Source organism: Abrus precatorius, unplaced genomic scaffold (genome assembly GCF_003935025.1).
Source record: "Abrus precatorius isolate BTA unplaced genomic scaffold, Abrus_2018 Scaffold10, whole genome shotgun sequence".
Lineage (NCBI taxonomy): Eukaryota > Viridiplantae > Streptophyta > Magnoliopsida > Fabales > Fabaceae > Abrus > Abrus precatorius.
In genome coordinates, this window is record NW_020874292.1 from 21,207,599 (window position 1) to 21,225,290 (window position 17,692).

Consider the following 17,692-nt stretch of genomic DNA (forward strand, 5'->3'; position numbering starts at 1 on the left):
TTAATTATGATGACAATAACAATGGCGAAACAAGACACAGTTCACCAGAGAATAGACATAAACATGTGGCACTCACTCATGAATAATCTAATATACTCATTAGCAACCTAATTGTTGTTAGTTAGCCTTCGAAATGCAACCAATATCGAGGGCCCATTCACCCCACCAAAGTGAGCACATTGGCAAAGGTATATGAAATGAATCATACAATAGCATGACAATAAAAATAAGAGAATTATGCGAATGGTATATCCATCAAGTGCAACACCCATTTTTAGCCCACTAACTAGAACAATCTAATCTAATATATTACGCCCGTGCATTTGATGAAAACCAAAAGAAGAAGAAAAAAGACCCAAAATTTATGAAAGGCCAATATCATTCAATAATTTATGTATAATATATGCATGTTGCTACACCATTTTGCTTGGAGTGGAGGGCACAAGCACCAAATACCAAAATCTATGATGAGGTCTTCCCTTTCGGTTACAGCTACACCAGAGTGCGGTTGGATTTCAGAGACTGAATGCTAGAATTCAGGGATTCATTTAACCTTTATCACTAAAGAACATCCATCTAATTGATTGCTTTCTGATTTTAGCTCTTTTTAAAGGCAAAGGCAAAGGCAAAATGCAAACCTTTAGGTTCCGCAACATTTTTCCCTGCAAATGTTTCTCAGTGAGCTTTATCAGAAGCACTAACATTAGTTGGCACAGATTTTATGAGCAAAATTAGCAAATTATGATACTAAGACGTGCTTACGATATCTTTGTTCTGAAATGCACTTCGTGAACGCAACTTTAGCGGAATTGGCATTTGGAATATTGAAAGTGGGTGATACACGAGGAAGCAACGAGCCTTTACAATGCAAAATTAGATAGTTCGATTTCAAATTTTCTCCCTTTTTTTGAAAATATAAAAATAAAAACATACATTGTTCTTGATTTGTAACAATGAAGAATAAATAGAATTAATAAAGTGTCGAAAGCATTGAAAGAAATGGTGATCATCATGAACAATAGTTATCCTTTATCATCATTGTATTGATAGAGATTTAGCATCCTTTCACTATTACAATTTGAAAGGTTTGGCAATAGGAATGAAGCATTCGCTGAGCATAATAATAGTTAATAATTCCAAAATCCAGAAATAACCTACTTCCTTATTTAAAGCATGTAAATTTCAATTTATTTTTTCTTTTAGTTGTTCACTTTGAATTTTTATCGTGTTTCTAAGATTAGTCTTCTTTCTGTATATAATATATGCAAAGTTTTATTAAATAGTTGTTGAATTGAAAGTATACTACATTCGGGTAAATGTTATATATGATGTCAAGGACTCAAATTTAGAGTTATCCTTTTTCTTTTTCTTTTTCTTTTTGTCAACATCAAGTTATCACTTTGCATAGAGCTTTACCTAATTACCGTTCTTGATCGAAAACTAATCTCAAAGTTACACTCACATTGGTTTTGTTAATGACCAGATGGGTGTGTTTTCTGTTTTCTTACTCCCCCTTTAATGAATCTTAAATATCGGAATTGGGCTTCTTTTTGTATATACAAGGGCTTTGGCTATTTGCTTTCTTCCCTTCGTTCCTCTTCGTTACACACAGTCAACAATTTCCTTCCCTCCATTTTGCTTCAATGGACCTTTATCCTCCATCTCAATCAAATTGCATTTGCTGGAATTAGTTGTTTGTTGCTCCGTTTCGCCGCTAAAAAACCTTCCACGGTATATCTAACTGGACGGTTGGCTGCTGTGAGAATGTTTGCACCAGAGCAAAATTCCTCGTGTGCATCAATTAAGGGGTCTAGGCCGCGGTTATAAAACCGATTAGTAGGGTCAAGATTTGGCTAAACGAATGAATAATTATATAACTAATGAAGGTTGATTAAATAGTATCGACAAAAATAATCAATTTTTGCTGGTCGTGCTTCATTTATAGACCATTATAAATGCTCCTATAAATTCGTAACTACTTTCACTTTTTCAACAACAATAATAAAACAAAACTGGACCAAGACACAGAAGAGGGAGGAGGTAAAATGCAAGCACCGGTACCACTAGTGGCACGATTTATGAAAACAATGTCACCATAAGTTACTTTAGGGATTCAAGTCATAAATAAAACACAGAGAGCCATAGCTACTTGTTAGGATTATAAAATAATACCATTAAACGACCATTGTTCATAAGGGAGTTCGATATCCGTAACTCGAAATAAGAGAATCTGTGGTCTATCAACTGGGCTGAGAAATTGATGCCGTTTGAAACACAAGGGAAGTAACTCAAGTAAAACGTAACCTCAGCAGAAAAAGAAAGAGCAGGGTTTAAGGCTGTCGGTGAGCTTACAGGCGACACAAGACAATGACAACCGCACCGATATGCTAATAACTAATAAGATAAGCATCACATCCAAGTCGAAATGTTCTAGTCTACCCTTTCACGGCAGCAGCAGCATTAAGATACTTCGGCGTTGCGATTGACACAAATGGCACAAGGTCAAAATAGCACACCCAAATATGGTGCGCTATTGCCTTGAAACTGGAACAAAGCCTGGTTTGTAGCACCGGCTCTATTAACAAACGCAAAATGCGGTAGCAATAACGCTATAATTAACAAGAGCAAAGTCTGGTACCAATCTATTAAGAAATATGGAGGTCAAATTATAAACCTAGAAGGCTAGAATGAATGATCAAGGACTAGATTCATTCTATAGGATATACAAAAACCATCTAAAGCCTTTCACTTGGAAGCAGAAACTAAGATCATGCATTGCTACATAATATTTATCTGCTAAAGAAATCAGGAAAAAAATAAAGGGCACAATATTAGAGTTCGCGATGATTCTAAATTTTTCTTATTTAGCATTTCAGTTAAGCAACTCAACCACAGTAGATATCACTGGCAATGCGGGGATAATACCATAATACATGTCCATGGAAATTATTGGTTATTCTTTGGACAGAGACAGACGAACAAGGTTTTTATTGCACGTTCAAGACTTCGATTTCAAATTCCAAGACAGAGTTGGGCTGTATTCCCCAAGCAGGAAAGCCACCAGCACCATAAGCATAATCAGGAGAGCACTGCAAGATCATCAACCACGTGAATAACAGGGTTTATTCAAATTGAAAACTCTCAGAAATAATGTTAAAAAAAAGGTAACAGCCTTAAATCAATTCCTTTTCACAGGTAAGTTCACCACATGGTTTTTAAGTATGGCACAAAAACACTCAATTGGATGTAATGTCAAAAAAAGTAATTTACGTATGCACATCGTCCACTGGAAACGTGGACGATGATTATTACAGCTACAGGCATTGATCGGAAATAATTGTATATAATAGTTTTCAAGTGGGAACAAGTACAAGTAACGGCAAAGAACGGTGAATGGTAAATCGATATATTACCCTGAGACGAGCAACTTCACCGACTTGCATGCCAATCACACCTTCGTCCCATCCTACAACACATTGAAAAAATCGAAGTTTACATTTGTGGTTTAGAAGAGAAAATGGTATTATTATTGATATGGATAAAGCATACCTTTGATAACAGAACCTTGGCCGATTTTGAATGTGAAAGGGTTCTGGCCAGGATCCTTGGTGCTGTAACAGAGGGATGATAAATATGTGAGTTTATAAGCGATGAAATGAAGAGAAGTATAGAGATTGAAATGGAAAAGGGAAAACCTCCAAAACTTCTGAGAAAGGTCACCGTTCTTTCCTGGTCACAGTAATTAGCATAGGAAATGGGGTTAGTGACTAACAATTAGGGTTTTAAAAAGGGAAATTGAGAGAGAGAGAGAGAGAGAGAGACTAACCAAAACCAGTGCAGTGAACAGTGACATTCTGACCGGGAAGAGGCTTTGCACCGGTGCCAGGCCTTATCAATTGCTTCTGCACTCCCATCTCTTCTTTCTTCTTCTCTTACTATGCTTAATTCCTATTCCTTCTCCTTCTTCCTCTGGTTCTTTCCCTTTATATCACTCCTTCACGCAATCACCCCTTTTTTTTTTCATTCTTTTTGTCCCTATTTTTTATTACATTATTATTTTTTCTTTATCTCTCTTTTTAATTTATTTCACACATCAAAATAGGATAAAATAGTTTTTTCTTTAATTAAATTTAAATATACTTCTTCACGATTGAAGAATGAAATATTATCTACGATTAATATTTTTTTATTTTGAAGGAATGAATAATGATTATATATAATAGTTTCTTTAAAACATATAAGATTTTATTCATTAGTATTCTGAAAATGCTAGTTAAATAAATGGAAATATTTATTAAAAATCATACTAAAGGAATGTTGGAAATTATAATAACTTTATCAATAATATTTTTTAATAAAAATTTAAATGTTTAATTGGAGTTTAAAAATCCCAATTAGCATTCATAAATGATAAATTTTTATTAAAAATATATTAAAATTTAAAGTGTAATAAATATTTTTTAACAATTTTTTATTTTTACATGCTTAAAGTTAATTTTAAGAATTAAAGTTAATAAAACTATTCAAAAAATAGTTTCACCATCTTTGAATAATAGACTTTTTATATTAATTATATTTTAAAAAAATATCTTAAAGTTATTTTTGGGCTACCAGAGAAGCAGCTCGGTATTACTTAAGTAAGATCTCAAATTTGACTCCTTATATATGTAAAAAATCTCCAATAGTATATTTATTGTCACGACCCCTTTTTATAAAGAACTAAGAATATTATTTCTACACTACTTACTTATTTAAGATAAATAAATAATAGAGAATATAAGTATAAAATTCACTTTTCATTCAAAATAAACAAAGTTTCTTACAACAATATCCAACAGAACAACATAATATTACATTTAGTTTGTAATACTCAAAATACACAAAAATTATATTACATAACTTCTTCTATATGAGGTCTCAAAATATAAGTAAAATGACTTTATTACAAAATTATTCGACTCTAGTCTTCTAACACTTTTCCACTGGCCCTTTAGCCTGTGAAGTAGATGCAACACCTGCTACATCTATTTGCATATCACCATATGATCATTGCAATACACACTCACACAACAACATAGAAAGAAATGCAAGGGTGAGCTTACAAAAAAAAAATCATATATATAAAGCAAAATATTACTCACAACAATAGCATCATGCATTCTCAGCTCATCTAATGCACAACATGAAAATAATTTCTAATTGGTTTCAAAGCCTAAGTATTTCAAAAGAAATCGAGTTGATTCAAGAGCGACCTATTTCGGTATCTGAATTCAGACAGCACAACACAACACAGACAAAATCATCTTAGAACATGTTACACGTCTACCCACCTAAATGTGTAACTCGACTCTATAATGAAGCAAGTCATATATCTTAGTATGATGCAGTACAGACAAAATCATATTCTTAACAACTCAGCTCAGCTAAAATAATTCCTAATATTTCAGTCAAATCTCAACATTTTAAATTAATTAACAGCAGTTACAGCATAGAAAATAGCTTTTATTTAAGAGATCTGACAAAATCATCTCAAAACTTCTTGTAATAGTATATTAAATTGTTCCAAATATCGTTTAATAGTTAAAATAAGTTCCTCTTACCTTAAAACAACGATTCACACCAAATCTACCAAATATTACTTGTTTTATGACAAGATCCACCGAAGATTTAGCTCTACAACAAAGTTTCTCCTAAGATATCATCAACTATCTATAAGAAAGAGAAGAAGAAGAGAAACGAAAGGTAAATCTAACTTTAAACTTATAGAAACGTACTTCAAATCCTTCAGAACAAACGTGAAATCTCAAATATGGTAAGAAATTTAAGTTTCAGAAGGTTTACTATAAGCGAAAATAGTGGTATATATAGCCTTGGGTTTCTCTAGAACCTTTGAAAAGTGTAAAGAAATGAAAATTTTGTATAAGGCCTCCTATTTATAGGCAAAATTTAAAAAAAAATGAAATACTATTCACATCAACTTTACTGTTCACGTCAGATTTACTGTTTACATTGGATTTACTGTTCACACTAACTTACTGTTCATCTTTTTTTTTTAATAATTTCAAACTTTATCTAAATCTATTCCAATATCAAATAATCTTTCAATTAATATTTAACAAGTACAAATTATTACAGATTACTCAATAATAAATTACAAGTCTGACACTCACCCACTACATTCGAATTAAACTGAATGAAAAAAAAAAGTTGTTCTTAAACTTTTATTTGTATTGAATTATAGTTGATCTCATCACTTTGTCTATTATTATTTTTCACTTTTCCTAACTTTTTTTTTCCTAATTCATAAAAAAATTATACAAATTTACTATCCAATTAGAATTTCTAGACAAATTAACTTGACTAGAGCGTAAGAAAAGTTGAAATAAGTGCAACCCATGCTTTTCTCTTTTAAAAGGTTACTATTAGCAAATTAGAAACTAGTTAAAGTATCAGTTTCTTTTTATTTTAAGGAATTTATAAAGAGGTCTCAATTTTAAATCTCTCAACATTAATAGTTGGATTATGTTGATTAATTACTAAATTTTTTTAAAATATTAATACTTTATTAAAGATAAAATTAGAATATAAAAATATTTTAATCTATTACCTTTCTAACTAAAGAGAATTAATAATATATGTTAAAGAATTGTTAAAGTTCGTTATATCATAAAAAAATGTTAAATTCAAAAGAAAGAGTAAATAATCTATTTAATTAATAAGGTTCTTTTGTACAAGTTATCTATTTAAAGAAAAGGAAAAGTAATGTGGTATTTGATAAAATAGAAAACTTGGCCGATATCATTATACCAACAAAAAGCATAACAGTGCCTTGTATTATAGGTAAAACCCGCTAACCATTTACCATCATTTGCTAGGTGTGTTAATTTAAACAAGAATGATATAATCATCATTGTTAAAAAATATTCACACCTTTTTTATTTGTTACTTGTAAAGTGAATTTATATAATGACTAAACCCTTTCTTTAATCTTTGAGAGAATTTGAGTATATTATTTTAGTCTCTGAGACATTTAAAATATCATGTTAGTCTCTAACTTCCTTCTCCGTTATTTATTTTAGTCCATGATGTTAGACCCTCCTATTAAGAAACTGTGACAGAAGGCTGAGTTGTCACGTTAAGTGTTATGTCAGAATCTCACATGACAGAAACAACGTCATTTTTGGAAGTTGTTTGACACCTCTAATAATGAAATGGTGTCGTTGTGATCATAGGACCCAACTCAATGACCTCACCTAAAACATGAATCCCATCTTCCTGACCAATTGTTGTCTTCCCTTCTAGTATTGTGGCAAGATTTGCTAAAACAGTCACTGTCTTATCAACCATTCCAGCTGCAAGGTCCATTAACTCTACAAGATGTTTCACAGCACCAGCTTGCACGATCCGATCCTTATTTTCATGAAATATTGACAAATTAAACAAAGCAGTGACAACATCTTTCTTCCCTCTAGGGATTTCATTCCCTAATAAATCAACCAGTAGTCTAATTGCCCCAGACCTCCTTATCCTGATTTTGTTTTCCTCAATAACTGATAAGCTAAAAAGTGTGGCAACTGAGTTCTCCTTGGTTTATGGACTCCCTGTCTTAAGGACATGAATTAAAGGTTCAATGGCCCAAGCATTTGCAATTACAATTTTGTTGTTATCATTGATTGGTAAGTTAAAGAGTGTTGTAACATAATTTTCCTGAATTGTAGTATCAGTTGATTGAAGTAAATCAACTAACAAGCTAATGACACCAAAATTTGAAATCACTATTCTGTTATCCATATTGTGCTTAGCAAGAAGGTAGAGTTCTACTGTTGCATCTCTCTTAGTATCAAGAGAATTGCTCTTTAATTGTTCCACTAATTTCTTACCTGGGTTTCAGTAGCGGATAGATGGTTTGTCATCCCAAAACAAAAAAATAACTCAATAAATTAAGAAAAATTATTTTTACCGAATTCTCTATCTGTTGACCCTTCTTCCACTACAACAAACTTTAATCTATAAATATTTTACCTTCAAACATAACGACGAACAAGAATTTAGGCGAGATTCTGTGTGTACTTAAGGTGGTTATTCTTCAACTCAAATGAGGAATTATTTCATTAAGTCAGGACAAAAAGGACTTGAATAACAACGACACCGTTTCACTATCAGAGGTGTCACGACATCTTTAAAAAATGATGTCATTTCTGCTAAGTGAGATTCTGACATAGCACTTAATGTGACAACTTAGTCTTCTGTCACAGTTTCTTAACAGAGTCTGATGTCAAAAAGTAAAATGAATGATAAAAAAAATATTAGAAATTAACATGATATTTTAAATGTCTTAAAGACTAAAATGCTGGATTCAATCTGAGAGCCTAAAGTGAAAGTTTAGTTTTATATAATATTTTTCTTTCTAGATTAATTCCATTTTTCCTCGAAGAAACAGAGCGCAAGTACAGACACATCTTATCCTCAAATTCAATGACACGGCCCACATTGCATATATCAATTCGAAGAATAATTGAATGACACGAACAACATAAAAACTAACTAAAACTATCCAACGCCTAATTACATCTTGGACCACATTGCATGGTTCCGAAAGTTGAAACTTGAAAGAAACAAAGGCTAAAATCGAAACTTAAACAACCCAACCCAAAATTTTCATCATTGATCATCCTGCTGCGTTTTTAAGCGCGATCCAATCCCACGAATCCTAAAAGTAACCCAAAGCACTTGAAGTTGAAACGTAACACTGCTCTCACACGACATCAAAGTGCTAAAAACTAAACATAGCAACCTCGGAAACGACAACAACGGACAACTCATGTTGGCCTAACACACCGTGCTCCCTCTATAAAAGAACCATATCTCTTACGCTCTCTGCATTTCATTGCCAAGAGCCACACTAGTTTTACAAAGTGCCATCTCTCATCTCCTCTTCCTCGTTCTAGCAGTGCCCTTCAGTTTCAGATGGGAACAACTGGGTGAACGTTCCCGATCTGATTCGAGTTGGGCTACAAAAACCGTACAATGGAGGCGGAGAGGATGAGGCAATTGATGTTACTATGGTGTAGAATGCGAAGCAACCGTATGGCTCTTGTGGGTGCAAACCATACCGCTGCCAGGTTTTGCAGTCGCTAAAAGTTCCCTCCCTTCCAGATCGCTGGCTTTGTTTTACCTTCCTAATCTTAATTTCTTCGCTTTTGTGCATCTGGGTCATCTTGTTTTTCGCCAATTGAGCCAATCTCGATCTCGGTTCGCGCGCTCGTTCTTGGTGTTTCTGAAAAGGTTCTCGCTCGGTTCCAAGAATCAATGGAATTAGATCGTGGGTGTGAAGCCAACAAGGGGAGCAAAATGAAGAATAATAATTTGCATGATGGGACAATTGCTCTGAATCACGAAACTGTTCTTGTTATCAGGCTTCCCGGTGCTCAAGTTTTGCGCATTTTGTCTCGGTCCCTATTTTTGGCCATCGTTCTTGCCGCGTTGCCTTTCTTGGGAACCTTTCTTAAAGAATTCTCATCAAGTTCCCATTCATTTGTTCCTGCTGCATCTAGTTGTGTCAGTGTGGAGATGTTGAATTCAATTCTCCATGATTTGGCTGATCAAGGCCTCTTCAAAAAGGATGATAAGGTTCTCTTAGTGAACCCTCCCAATGGCTTTATTACGGGTCCCAATACTCCTCCGTTCAATAACAACGAGATTGATATGGTTATTGACTCTGATTTGAGGAGAAAGATCTTGTTCCCTGACGGCTATTATGATTTTGTGTTCATGTCTAGCTCTATTGATGCTGAGTTTGTTGATCGCATTTTGAAAATTAATGGCATTGTAGTTCTCCCGTTGGGCGTTAAATCATCAAATTCTGCTTTCAGAAAGCAATCTAATTATAGAGTTGTTTACATTAGGCGATATGATTCTATTATTGTTGCATTGAAGAAAACTGGCCCTGCCGTTAGGTTGGTGGATAATTCTTCTCCAAGGAGGAAGCTTTGCCAATTGATGATGGACACCAAGAAAGTGGCGTTGAAGGGTCTTGAAGATGTGCTCTTGGAGCCACCTACAAAGGATTTTGTAAAATCAAAGTACTTGAAGAAGATCAAGTATCTACCCGACTTGTTAGGTGATTCTCTTCAAGGTTACAATAGAAGACTCTTCATAGGTGTAGGCTTGGCTGAGGAAAACAAGGGTGTGGTACAATGGTTCCAGAAGAACTACCCAAAGAAGAACACAAAATTTGAAATTCACAACCTCGTGGTTCCACCAGAAGACAGTGTTATGCCCCATACAGATGTTTCTGCTTGGTTATCTAAGCATGTGAAGGAAGAAGAGTATGTTGTAATGAAAGCAGAAGCAGAGGTAGTGGAGAAGATGATAAAGGAAAGGACAATCTATTTGGTGGATGAACTTTTCCTAGAGTGTAAATATGAATGGTGGGAGATGGGGAAGAGAAAGAAAAATGGTAGAGCATATTGGGAGTGCTTAGCTTTGTATGGATTGGTTAAGGATAAGGGAGTTGCAGTACATCAATGGTGGGGTTGATTGGAGCTTTCAATTAGGTATAACCTGCTTTGGTTGTGTGTTACATGGGCTTCTTTCTATTGTTTCGGTGATTGGTTTGTATCCATGTTTGAATTTGCACCTTAAAAGATCTTCGTGTGCCATGAGTGGTGCATGCTTGTATTCATTTTCCATGGTACTAGTTAGTGCTACGAATAAAAAGGCTTTTTTTTTTCCTTTGTTCTTTGTCTCTTTTATGGTGACGTACGTTGGTTAGTAAAACCAGTATTTAATTGCATTGGTTAAGTAATAATGTTAAGAAAATTACCAGCTTAACTAGCCGACAAAGGAGATTGAAGAAAAGTTAAATAAACACACTATGATATTGCTATTTGGTGAATGGTGTGTAATTTAATATTTGGGATGTGAAATATGTAATCATGTGAGGAGATGTTGCAGAAGCTTCGGGAGATTAATAAAAGAAACTGAAATCCTATCAACTAAAAATAAATACAGCCTATGAGGGCTCGTCGGCGGCAGAAACACATCGTTCACATGGTCACGCAATTGAAGGCAGAGATTATAAAATTACTAAAGATTTTAATTTTTCCTTAATTAAGTCTTTGTTACCACAGTTTAGATTTTATTTTCAAAAAAAAATTTAGTTAGTGTATAGTACTATTTTTTTAGCTCCTGAAGTGTTAGATACCGATAAGTAGAAAATAAAACAATAATTTATGAAAAAATAGAAATTAAATCTTAGTTAAATATTTTATAAATATTAAGTTTAAATTTATAATTTTTACAGAGAATAAAAACTTAATTAAAGTTAATTATTTAATATCAGAATCAAGTTAAATGTGTCCCTCTTTGCAATGGAGAAAAGAAATATTGAGTTAACCAGAATATAAATTATCATAAAGAGAACCTATCCCATTTAAGAATATAAAATAATGATAATCTTCAAGAAGTGGCTGTAGTTTAGTGGTAAGAATTCCACGTTGTGGCCGTGGAGACCTGGGCTCGAATCCCAGCAGCCACAGTTCAATCGACTTTTTGTTCCTTCAGAACTACAAATAGAAACGACGGCGTTTCCGAGGTTGCCTTAACTCCAGGTCAACTCGAATTTGCCTTTTCAATATTTGTGCTTCGCTTAACACAGTTAACGCTCCCCCAGTGTTTTTGTCTTTCCGATCCCACCCACAATTGGCTTCCAGTTACGCAAAAGGTCAATTTCTTATTTCTCAATCATACCTTTTTATTTAATTTTAATTTCATTATTTGCATCTGTTCGTTTCGGCGGTGAATTATCGGCATTTAACACCGCTAGATTTATTGCATTTTGGGTCCATTCTGAGATGGACGGTCAATGTTTTAATTTGCTTTTGTTTTTCTTCAGTCCCGTTTCAACCGTTTTTCATTTGAAAGGCTATGATTGCACGATCACGATCCATGTTAGTTTCTTGTAATATGATGGGAAATTCGTTTACAATGATTATAATTTAAAGCAATTAATTTTCATTTGATGCGTTGGTTGCTTAATTTTAATTTTTCTTGCATCATCCAGAAAGTGAGAGATGGTTGATGATCAAGCCTTGGGATTCATTGCCAACTATCTGGGCATCTTCATTTTTGCTTTGGTTATAGCATATCACATGGTCACAACTCACCCCAAATATGAAGCCAGCTAGAAGATACTTCCAATTTTTCTTATGTATTCCAGACACAATTTTGATGGATTCAATTTTGTTGATTGATTTGTAGGTCATTTTGTGTGTGTGACTTAATATTGATGAAACCAGAATTTGAGGCTTATGCCAGCTAAATAGTTTCAACATTTAGAGGCTTGTGTTAACCATTTTGATTTTTGTTCTTTCTGTATTTGATATATTAGATTGGTGTTTAGATTAACTGGGATTGGAGAGCTGAAACACTAAAGAAAAGGGGAAAGAAAATTTAGAAGGGAAAGAAATATGCCTTCATGCAACAACATACGTTCTGCACTAAAGAAAAAGGGAAACATAAAATGCTCCATTACAAAGTGCTACGTGGTATATTCACCCAATCAAAGGATAGGAAACAAAAGAAGTTAACAGATACGATGGGAACGCTTATGCGTGAACATTTATTTTACTGCTTATACATGCAATGCAACATGGATTATGCTGAATGCATCTTCTGTGGAGCATACTTGGACCCAATTATCCTCAAGGATTGGTAGTTGTGGCAGATGGTGAGAAGGGTGGTGGAAGTGTGCTAATTAAGGGTTGAGGCAACCTGAACTCTGGCCACGCAGGGACCGCAGGGAATGGCGGAAAATTCAGGCGAGGACCATTTCCCAACTCGGGCAATGCCGGTGCCAGAAGTTTTCTACTGGCTTGGACATGGTCGATACTCAAAAGTGACAAAGCAATGAAGAAAGATAAGAGAAGCACACGGAAGGAGGCCATTTGAGTATATGGTTGAAATCAGTTAGTAGGAGAAAAAGTGGATAGAAGGCAAGGAAAGAACTAAAAATGGTAAGAGGAATCGTGGTGATGAGACAAGGGTTCTGCCCTTGAGTTTTTATAGTGCAACTTAGAAGAGGTTGGCCGTTAGAGCTTGGAAAGAGTTTAACAATTCGCCTAAAGGACAATGGTTCATGAGTAGAGTTACACCTCATCGTCGTCGGTTTTAAATGGCGGGAAATGTTGGAGTGCATTTCTTTGAGTAATATATCAGATGTAGATGCAAAGTTGACCCACTTCATGCATTTTAATGGAGTTCTATCTTTCTAGTTGGCCATCTTTTTCTTGACGTTAATTTGTATGACGATGATATTTCCAAGAAGCATTATTTTCAAAAAAGATGCATTGGTTCAGAGTAGATTACTCTTACTCAACTCTGCTTGATGTTAATACATTTGGCACGAGGATGATTAGAATGTTTTCTCATTAGAGCAGAGCTTTTCTTGTTACTGGATCAACGATACGGATTAATGCACTATTTTTCCTTGTCACATTAAAGTGAATATCTACGTTAAAATTTCTTTTTTACGAGTTCCATTTATCTTCGTTGCCTATTTTAAATAGCATAGAAGAGGGAAATTGATCTAACGTTTCCCACCAAATTTCACTCATTGCTGATAGATTGGCAGCTTGGAATGATAGATAACTTTACTCGCACGGTGTGTTTGGGAATTACACGTGAAAGGGAAAGAAAGAGGAATTTACAAGAAAAATGAATTTCAATATAATATGAATTTATGACCACCCTTCTTTGGGGAAAAAAAACTAACATAAATTAAGTTTTTCCAAAAATTTTCCAATTTAAGAGAACTCAAAAGAGCAGTTAAGGATATCAACAAAATATACCCTTATAGTTTACGGGTATAGCTAATTAGGGTATTTAGAACCATAGTTAAGAAATTAATAAATAATAAATTTTTATTAAAAATCATGTTAAGATACATTAAATAAACACAGAAATGAATGAATTTTTATATATTTTTTAAAAAATTATTTATATTTAAATTTTTTAATATATGCTCTAAAAATACTTTTTAGCATTTTTCGTAGTTTATTTACCTCTTGCCTTCTTGATTGGCCGGGGTTTTAATTCACCCCTCAAGAGGCCATCATTACTCACTTGGACCCGGATCTGTTAGGTAAGAAGCAATGAGTATATTAAAATAGACTATCTAAATGATATGGCCTCAATAATGAATTTGTATTATTAGTGCCCTCAAAATGCATTTCAAGGAAGAGACTGTGGTTGATGTGCCTTCCCTGCTTCTAATCCATTAACTGTTGCTGTACTTATAGACTATACGCCCTTCTCTTTTAGCTGAAAAATTAGATTTATGCTTCAGTTATTGTTCATTTGACTTTTCTTAATTCCCATAACCGTCAATCTTTGAACTGGACAATTGAATCGCTGCTGAACTTCTCAAGTTGCCCAAAAGATTATTACTCTGAACTACATTACTTATGATGAGGACATCCATAATAATTAACTACCTCATTCTTTTCCCGAGCTTACATGTTCTATATTTTACCTTCCCTTTTCTGATGCCTACTTCAAAACTGTGTTATACATACAACCTTTTTTAAAAGAACAGTTCTTTAGGTATTTTTATGCTATTTAACAATTAAAATAAGATTTTTATTTCAATAAAAAGTCCACATTTAAAGTTATCCCGAGTTAGAGAAGTAAAATTCTAACTTTGGTTAGTACTAATTTGTCCTTTTTAAAAACCTTTCTTCATAGTGTTGTATGGTGTGTGTTTCCTGGTAACATGGAATTTGAGCAAATTGCTGCAATATGGACTACACGCATGCTTCCTATGACAATAGAATTTTTTTCATACACTTCAATTTCGTTGCAAGTGCATAGTTTACTGGTAATAAGTGATCGATAGCCTCTCCTTTAGAAATATTTACTTGATAAGTAATACATACACACACGTGAAAGAGAATAGAACTTGACTATACAAATAAAATAGATGGCTAATATTAGAATCAAATAAAACCATGTTGACTATTCATATATGGTCGAATGATTAAAATTAACTCTTCTTACCTCTATAATATATACAATGCGGCTGCAATGGCGGTTTAATAAGGGAAACCCCTTGCAGCAAATGGCTTTTCATACTGAAATAAACCGTAGATACTATATATGACAATTATTCTTAGTAAGCGTATTAGGATGTTACTTGGATTCTGCTACTCATCTGTTGATCCACTGTTTATGTGAGAAAAAATTACGTAACTATGTTATTAACTTATGACAGTACAAATGGATTTTGCTCCCTGTGGCTATACATAATATATTTTGCCTTCAACATTTTTCTGCTTCATGACAAATTATTATCAAAGTTATTGCTTGATGTATAGTTCAAGACTTTCTGATTATACCGATTATTTGGATATGTTATTACAACTAGTATGAAACTATTTCTTATTGATGAGAGTTTGGAAACCAAAAAGAATGACACAAATTCATTGGAAGTTATGCGAAGTATATTGCTTGATCTGAATCTCGATGATGTTAATACCCAAGTCTAATAGGCAATAGGTAGCAATATTTTGGTGGATAACTTCTTTTATGTTCATTGTTTAGAAAAGTTATGTTATTAACATCATAAAGTCATTAACGCAATCATAATTTCAAACAAATGTAACATAAGTTATTATCTAATAAAGGGAGGTTCAAGTAGTGGTATTATCGTTATTGTTGTTACAACCCACTTTTATCCGATGAAACACCAAATTTCATGATTAGCAGTTCATAATTCCTCGTTTTGTTATATTTACTTCTTTCTTTACTGATTAAGAAAACAAAAAAATAAACATATTCGCAAATTGTTCTTAGGGAACCCAAGGGCTCATGTGATATACTCAGTGATGTAAATATAATTAACTATAGGGATAGTTAGGATGTTAGAAGAACTTAAAAGGAGAAGACGTCGTAATTGTATAACTGTGTAATCAATCACAATCTATAATATAAGAAAAAGTACAAGCAATAGCAAGAAACTCATAAATAGAAAAGAAAATACACAGTTTTTCACACCAAACAACAAAAGATACAACGATAACCTCATACAAAGCTCTCACATATACGAAAGGAATCAAACCATATCTATTGCATGGATTCTACTAACCATATTGTGCGACTTGGCAGAGATATATACCAAAGTCATAGGCCAGCTAGCCTTGGATGAACAAATGAAAGTGTTTAGGGGGTGGAGGTTGAAGGTGGTGGGGAGAGGAATGGGATAGAGGGTATAGTGGTTGGAATTGTGGGGAATAAGGGCATGTTGGGCAATGGAGGAAGGTTGTTCTGTGGAAGTGTTGGAATTGAAATGGTAGGGATGCTTGGAAGTGGAGGCAAAGATGAGATAGTAGGCAATGTTGGCAGTGGGAAAGTGGGAAAATTGCCCTGAGGCAATGTTGGCATTGAAGGCAAAGGTGGCATTGTTGGTTTAGGCAAAGAGGGAACGCTTGGCAAATTTGGTGCAGTTGGTGTAGTTGTTGTTTGCATGAGATGGCGAGCTGCTAGGCTCAAGTTCATGCTTGAGCAGATCACAGCAAGAAGGAAAATTGTGATGAATGATTTGCCTGAGGCCATAGCTGAATGGACTGCAAGAATGAAAAGGAATTGCAAAATTTGCAAATGGGGAATTTGCTTTGAGATTGTATGAGAACTTAAGGATAGTACTTGATCTTATATAGAGCTAGAGAGGTGGGAGATACACTAGGCCAACTCGTATGGTTTTAGTTCAACTTTGGAGAACCAAATGGAACCTTAGCAATCTTTTTTGTTAGTTCACCTTCCTGTATTTGAATAAATCATGTTCTTATGCTGAACTGATAAAGGTGGTTGGCTATTACTAAGTTATAGTCCAAAAATTCAACTGTAGGATGACCAACTCATATTTTGTATGCAACAAATAGAGAGAGGGTACAACGATTAAGTGCATATTCATTTATAATATTTTTACTGTTGAGTTGGTTCATCTAATTTAGTTCACCTTTGCTGCCACATGTCACCCTTTACAGCCATTGGCAAACAAGATTACTACCATTTGAGGCTTTGACCACCAAATACAAATCAACCAGAAAGTGTCCCTTTGACTACCATATTGTTGGAGATTTATTTTTGTACATTTTTTAATCATCTTTTGCAATGTGTTTCATTTTTTTACTGATCATTGATACTGAATTTAAATGCATTTTACATCATCTTAAGGGCAGTATATAACTACATATCGGTGACATACAAGATTTAAAATGATGTAAATTCTATATGTTATAATATCTCAAAATTGAGAGCCTGAGCATTAGAAATCTAGATGTATCTAAAATTATATGGTTCTCATAACTTATTTATCTGCCCATTTATCCATTTGTTTAATTATATTTTTGTCACTTTAATATTAGTTACGTGTAAATTTGCTTAATTTTCTTTTTGAGTTAATAAATTTAACATTTTTAAAATTCAACAAATTTTTGCCCTTCTATTAATTTTGTTTTATTTAAAATTATTAAATTATTAATTTTTTATTCAAATATTTGAGGAGGATATTTGATAGATTTATGATATAAAATATTTATAAATGTTTAGAAATAAAAAATAAATAAATATTGATGATATTAAAATAATTAATAAGATGAGATATTGCTTTTGAAAAAGAGGATTTTTTTAATAT

General features: G+C 33.6%; 4 protein-coding genes and 1 non-coding gene across 5 annotated transcripts; 3 read left to right on the top strand and 2 right to left on the bottom strand.

The window, feature by feature from the left end:
• Positions 1 to 1,227: 1,227 nt before the first annotated feature.
• LOC113852701 (peptidyl-prolyl cis-trans isomerase FKBP12) lies at positions 1,228 to 3,997 on the bottom strand. The gene is made up of 5 exons (XM_027483045.1): positions 3,827 to 3,997; positions 3,696 to 3,729; positions 3,550 to 3,611; positions 3,414 to 3,466; positions 1,228 to 3,089 (listed from the first exon to the last, which is right to left on the bottom strand). The coding sequence occupies exons 1-5, from the start codon at positions 3,912 to 3,914 to the stop codon at positions 2,988 to 2,990; spliced, it is 339 nt and encodes a 112-aa protein (XP_027338846.1). The 5' UTR covers positions 3,915 to 3,997; the 3' UTR covers positions 1,228 to 2,987.
• Positions 3,998 to 8,762: 4,765 nt separating this feature from the next.
• LOC113852430 lies at positions 8,763 to 10,727 on the top strand. The gene has a single exon (XM_027482695.1). The coding sequence runs from the start codon at positions 9,310 to 9,312 to the stop codon at positions 10,537 to 10,539; it is 1,230 nt and encodes a 409-aa protein (XP_027338496.1). The 5' UTR covers positions 8,763 to 9,309; the 3' UTR covers positions 10,540 to 10,727.
• Positions 10,728 to 11,467: 740 nt separating this feature from the next.
• Positions 11,468 to 11,539, top strand: TRNAH-GUG. The gene has a single exon. It is a non-coding gene; the product is annotated as a tRNA-His (tRNA).
• Positions 11,540 to 11,605: 66 nt separating this feature from the next.
• On the top strand, positions 11,606 to 12,291 carry LOC113848878 (dolichyl-diphosphooligosaccharide--protein glycosyltransferase subunit 4A-like). Its single transcript, XM_027478262.1, has 2 exons — positions 11,606 to 11,725; positions 12,065 to 12,291. Exon 2 carries the CDS (start codon positions 12,075 to 12,077, stop codon positions 12,186 to 12,188), a length of 114 nt encoding a protein of 37 aa, XP_027334063.1. The 5' UTR covers positions 11,606 to 11,725; positions 12,065 to 12,074; the 3' UTR covers positions 12,189 to 12,291.
• Positions 12,292 to 16,071: 3,780 nt separating this feature from the next.
• On the bottom strand, positions 16,072 to 16,664 carry LOC113848864 (protein PELPK1-like). The gene has a single exon (XM_027478239.1). The coding sequence runs from the start codon at positions 16,609 to 16,611 to the stop codon at positions 16,219 to 16,221; it is 393 nt and encodes a 130-aa protein (XP_027334040.1). The 5' UTR covers positions 16,612 to 16,664; the 3' UTR covers positions 16,072 to 16,218.
• Between the last annotated feature and the right edge of the window lie 1,028 nt (positions 16,665 to 17,692).

Bases quoted from the DNA above. Each gene is read 5' to 3' on its own strand.
- LOC113848878 (XM_027478262.1), top strand. From the start codon at position 12,075: ATGGTTGATGATCAAGCCTTGGGATTCATTGCCAACTATCTGGGCATC.
- LOC113852701 (XM_027483045.1), bottom strand. From the start codon at position 3,914: ATGGGAGTGCAGAAGCAATTGATAAGGCCTGGCACCGGTGCAAAGCCT. The intron at 3,612-3,695 runs GTTTTCCCTTTT...CCTCTGTTACAG, and splicing joins CTTTCTCAGAAGTTTTGGAG to CACCAAGGATCCTGGCCAGA. The intron at 3,090-3,413 runs GTAATATATCGA...ATGATCTTGCAG, and splicing joins GTGAAGTTGCTCGTCTCAGG to TGCTCTCCTGATTATGCTTA.
- LOC113848864 (XM_027478239.1), bottom strand. From the start codon at position 16,611: ATGGCCTCAGGCAAATCATTCATCACAATTTTCCTTCTTGCTGTGATC.
- LOC113852430 (XM_027482695.1), top strand. From the start codon at position 9,310: ATGGAATTAGATCGTGGGTGTGAAGCCAACAAGGGGAGCAAAATGAAG.